Below are 5,402 nucleotides of genomic sequence, written 5' to 3'. Positions count from 1 at the left end.
AAAAAATAATTATTTTTATAAAACCATTTATATATGAATATAAATACACATTTTTTTTTACCAAAGATATGAGACTCAACCTCTTTCCTCTCAATTGAGTATGGGGAGACTATGCCATTTGAGCTATTACTCATTGGCTAAAAATTTAGAAGATAGGAGGAGACTTGAACCCGCAACCTCTTAATTGAATATAAGAAGTCTATGACATTTGAACTATTACTCATTGGCAAATATAAATACACATTGAAAATAAATTAAACTACACATGTATTTATACACAAATACATTAATAACTAATTTTAGTGTACAAATAACATTTTTGTTATATAAACCATTAAGTTATTCAATTAACTATTTCAAACCATTTAACATTTCACAAATATCATCTTTACATAAAAATATCTTTATAGAAGGAATTACCAAAAAAAAAATTGAGAAGCTGCTTTATTTACTCAACAAATATATCTTTTTTGAGAGACAAGAATTCAGATTTTAAAGAAACGTTGTCACCGAGGTAGTGTCCGGAATGTGTCTCAGACGAAAACCGAGAAACAAAGACAATTGAGACGGACAAAAAAAAAACGTCTCTATGCTTGGTTTCCGCATAATTTTCAACATGCTTTCACTTCCATTGGCTCCAATCCAGCACATTGAAAAAATAAGAAACTCAAAATACACGGTTTCACTTTTCTCCAATAATAACAAATTCAAAAAAGCAAAAATAATATTACAGAACAATACCTAAAAACAAGAATACAAATAGCAATATTCTAACAGAACCAATTCTGACAGCAGAATCTGTCTGGATCATGATTTTGAATTTGCAATCACCCACTGAAGGATCTCTCTCGGTGACAACAGAAAGTCCAGGGAATTTGCATGCACTGTCCATTTGATCATTCACCTGAAAATAGCTATTAAATGCATAAGATATGTTACCTTGAACATCCAAATTTCCACATGAAGTTCCATATCCAAGACTAGTGCAATCAGCATTTTGGCACGCATAAGATACACTCGGCGCAACTTGGTCGCTGTTGAGGTTCGCCGACGGCTTCATAATACACCACTTTTTAGGAAGATATGCGACGCCACTAGCAGCTACCAAGCCGTTCGGACTTGTCGGTCCAAGGCTGAGTTGGTACTTTGGCTTTCCGTCGTAGTAAAACAATCCCCAGTGGCGTTCGAAGTTACCTGGCTGAATGCTTTTGCTATCTTCATCTATGAGGCTAAATAGGTAGGCGTCGATCGGACCTGGCCTCATTGGAGTACCTTTTCCGCCAAGGTATCTAGACGTGAAGCCTTGGTTGAAGCGTTGGGCATATTGAAGGTTTGCATTCCGGTCCCCATCTGTAGGCCACCCGATCTCTCCGACAATAATGGGCAGGTTTCCGAAGCCATTCTTCTGCAATGCCCATACTAGAGTATCATGGTTAGCATCAAAGACATTGTCATAGATCTTTCCATTGTCGTTTATAGCACTTGAGAAGCCATTGAAGAAGGCATAGTCCATTGGGAAGTTGGGATCGGCGTAAAGGCTGATGAAAGGGTAGATGTTTACAGTGAATGGAGCATTGTTCTGGCTCAAGAAACTGACAATTTTTATCATGAGATCATGGATGTCTGTCCTGAAGTCACCGTCAGAAGGTTTATCCGACGAACTTTGATACACATCAGCATTTAAAGGGGTGGTGACTTTAACCCTGTTGCCCAAACCAGCCTTCACAAGAGCTGACTGGATGTTTTGAAGAGCCGGAAGGGTTGTGGACTCGAACGTTCCATTGTAAGTTGACAAGAAAGGTTCATTTCCCACGGCGACATACCTTGAAAAAAATTACAAGAAATAATGGTTAAGGAGATACACATAATGCAAACAATAAAAAAAAGTAATTCATTGTATCAAAACAACATTGTAAAATACTAAGATCTTGCAGAATGAAATCTCAAATCATTTCTATTCCATAATTCCACTCTTTCAAAAAGCAAAGGACAATAGGACATATTCCGTTTGCATTCTCATTTTCTGTTTTCATTGTACCAGCTTCAAGTTTTACTAGAAAGAAACCATCTTGATTTCAACGTTTCCTTTGTCATTATTTCGTTCACAAAATCTTGGAAATAAAAGCCAGACCAAAAACAAGGTGGCCTTTATTTCAATATAACTCCCCATGAGATCTTAATTACACTCGACTTCCAAGAGAATTTTCATAGCATTGGACCTTTCAATTTTTACAATCAAACAGAACAAATAATCTGTTTTTGTACACGCCTAAAATAAAACTGATATGGATTTTTTATTTTTGATGGCTCATGTCATATTTTATAAGTCCTTATTTCATCAATCGATGGTGAAAACTTAATAGTACAATTTCACAAATAACTTGACAATTCAACATCATATTAGAATATAACTTGATAACAACAACAATTGAAGGCAAGCAAGTAGATACAAATAAGTGAGAGTGAATTAATCAAAGTTTAGAATTTAAATTGGACTAAGCAAGAGCAAGAGTAGTTTCAGCAATATATGAATTTTAGAAGAAATAATCTCTATGAAGATGGCATACATAGTATAATCATCCCTTTCAATGATTCCAAGCACATCACAATCAATTCCACAAAAAATCACAGCTAAAAAGAAACACAAGATTTTCACTCATCCAAAGTCATTTTCTAGTTGCCACATTTTCTTCCCAAATTGGATAGTTCCATCACTCCACAAAAGAGAACTACCAAACCATAAACAAACTCCTCAAACACATGCATTAACATAAATAACTATTCCACATTCAAAGCTATGAACCACACAAACTAAGAGGCAATATAGTAAAAGATTCAAATTGATGAATTAAGTGGCAACCACAAAAGGGGATCACTCACAAAAACATCAAAAACCAAAAGGTTGAACTCTAAATCAATGAATCAACAAAAGACCCAAAGAAAAAGTGTTCTCTTTTTTCTTTTTTTACCTGATGTCTACTCCACCAGATGAGATATGAGCTGAGATATTCTTTGAGACCCATTTTTCAGCAGCTTGAACACTGTTAGCAAGTGTGTAAAGCATGTCATTTGGGATACCAACCATGACTTGGATCTGAGTCTTCTTAAGAGCCTCTAAGATATTTGAGTCAGCATCAAAAAGCTTCACTTTCTGAATACCATTGTCTTTTAGCATTTTCACCACTGTTGATGGTGGCAAAGGGTGTGTTGCTTGTGTTCCCCAGTTAACACCAATTCCACTCACCACTGAGCACACCAAAAGTTCAATGAACAACACCATAACAAGAAACCTCTTCAGTTTTCCACACCCCATTATAAGACACCCCAGATAAATGAAGATTAAAAAATCTTGCTTTTTATTTATAAGGGTATGTCAAATTTGAAGCTCGAAACTCAAAGGTGCTTTTTTTATTCCTGGGGTTTCACAAGTTTGTTGCTTTATTCTGCAACCAGCTATGAAACTAAGTAAAGCAGAACTTGGATAACTGTTAAAGCATGAAACTCAAGAGAGAGAAGAGTAGTCAAGAATAGTGATACAAAAACAATGGTAAAAATCACAAGTCGGTAAAAGGGGAAAAAAAAGAACACCCTAACTGAAATTATTCAGAAAGCAACAAAGTTAAGGGAGCTTGAAAGCCTAAAAAAGGTTAAAAAAAAAAAAGAGAAGCTAAGAACGGATCTCTTTGGATAGCAGAAGTGCAGAACCTTTGTTCTGCTTAAGTGCTTTAAGACTTAAGCTGAGCTGCTTCCCCAAAACAACAGAGAGACAAAGACGGAGAATGAGGATGTGTGTGTCTGTGTGTGTTTGAGAGAGAGAGAGATAAAGATGGAGAGAGAAAATAACGAGTCCTTAATGCATTATTGAATTATGAGACAGAGAAGAGAAGCTCAATGGTGGGGGGAATTCTGTATTAAAAAAAAAGACGGTTAAAAATTATGAATTGATTTGTTAACTAAAATTTGTTGAACATTAAGATATTCTAACTAAAAATTTTTAAAAAATTGATTGGAAATTACTCTGTATTTTTATATAAAGTGATATTTAGTTTTTAGTTTCATTTTTTAATTTCTAAATTTTTTATTGAAATATGATAAAATAGGGAGAAGGGAATAGATGTTAAAATACAAGTGATTAGTTGCTTTGAGTTTTTCTAGTTTAAATATTTTCATTTTTCAGAGATTTTGTAAGAAGATAAATAAATAATGGAAAAGTTTAAGAAGCCAACAATTTTATTGAATTTTGGCTAGCATATAACTAGCACAGAAAGGTGAGTCGTTAGATGAAATCTCATACCAATCTCACACCATTAAATTATTATTGATGGCTACCAATCACAAAAATTACTGGTCTCTAACATTCTTCATAATTTTTTAATATTAAAACGTGAAATATTAAAAAGAAAAACGAATCCAACCCTAAATATCTAGATTTTTCTGTATATTAAATATTTCTCCAATGGTGAGGGAATCTTTTTTTTGTTTGGGAGAATTAAGAAGGCAAGTAATCACATCACACAAAGTGGAACCAACCCTTTTCCATAAAAGAATTACATAGAAAATCCCACATGCTTGCAAATTGCAATAAATGGCTTTAATTTTACTCTTATTTTTTGTATTTCTTTTTTCGTCATAACTGTTGAACCTGATAAGTACACTGTGTTGTTGAAGTGTGGCCGTCCCCAGAGAAAACCACTTTACTTCAATTCATAGACTTCAGATGCCAATTCCCATTCTTACATTATATTTTTTTTATCTTAACAAAGATTATGTTACAAGATTTTCTCTCTTTATGTTTCGGCTACATTAATTAACGGTTTGATATGGTTCTGTATATAATACTAAGTTTATAAACTATAAAGTGTATATGGCAGTGGAGACAAAAGAAGAGCAGCATTTGAAGATATAGATGGCATTACTTGTTGCAAATTTAATTAATATCATATTATGAATTATTAATAGTTAGACATGATAATTGATATGGGTGTATAATAATCTTAACGTTTAAGGTATAATATGTTTTCCACCTCATTATCCAGCAATGTCCAACTGCTTCTTGTCCTCCTTATCCAAACATAAAGTTTCTTGCTAGAGTCATGCTAGACTAACATACTTTTGGTTTTTTCTTTTTTTTTTTTTTTTAAATTTATTTTCCCCTCATGATTGGGGTATATATTGTTAAACATGATAATTACTTTTTTTTTCTTGTAAGCACTTTGATTAATTAGATAGTTGATTTAGAGGTTTAAATTTTTGTATGTCCAAAATGTGTATTAAATCATTAATGCTTGGTTAAAGAATGATATGTTTTTTTCACTCAATCTCATTTTTGAATTACACATTTTTTAGACATATTCATGACTAAACTATTATTTTTTAATTATAAAAAAATAATCATTAAAAGT

The 5,402-nt window shown here is 33.1% G+C and overlaps 1 protein-coding gene across 1 annotated transcript; it reads right to left on the bottom strand.

The window, feature by feature from the left end:
* LOC107605137 (glucan endo-1,3-beta-glucosidase 5) lies at positions 444-3,910 on the bottom strand. Its single transcript, XM_016306901.2, has 2 exons — positions 2,970-3,910; positions 444-1,823 (listed from the first exon to the last, which is right to left on the bottom strand). The coding sequence occupies exons 1-2, from the start codon at positions 3,311-3,313 to the stop codon at positions 728-730; spliced, it is 1,440 nt and encodes a 479-aa protein (XP_016162387.1). The 5' UTR covers positions 3,314-3,910; the 3' UTR covers positions 444-727.

The sequence above is a fragment of the Arachis ipaensis genome, chromosome B06 (genome assembly GCF_000816755.2).
Source record: "Arachis ipaensis cultivar K30076 chromosome B06, Araip1.1, whole genome shotgun sequence".
In the NCBI taxonomy this organism is placed as follows: Eukaryota; Viridiplantae; Streptophyta; class Magnoliopsida; order Fabales; family Fabaceae; genus Arachis; species Arachis ipaensis.
This window is presented reverse-complemented; position numbering and strand designations above follow the sequence as displayed.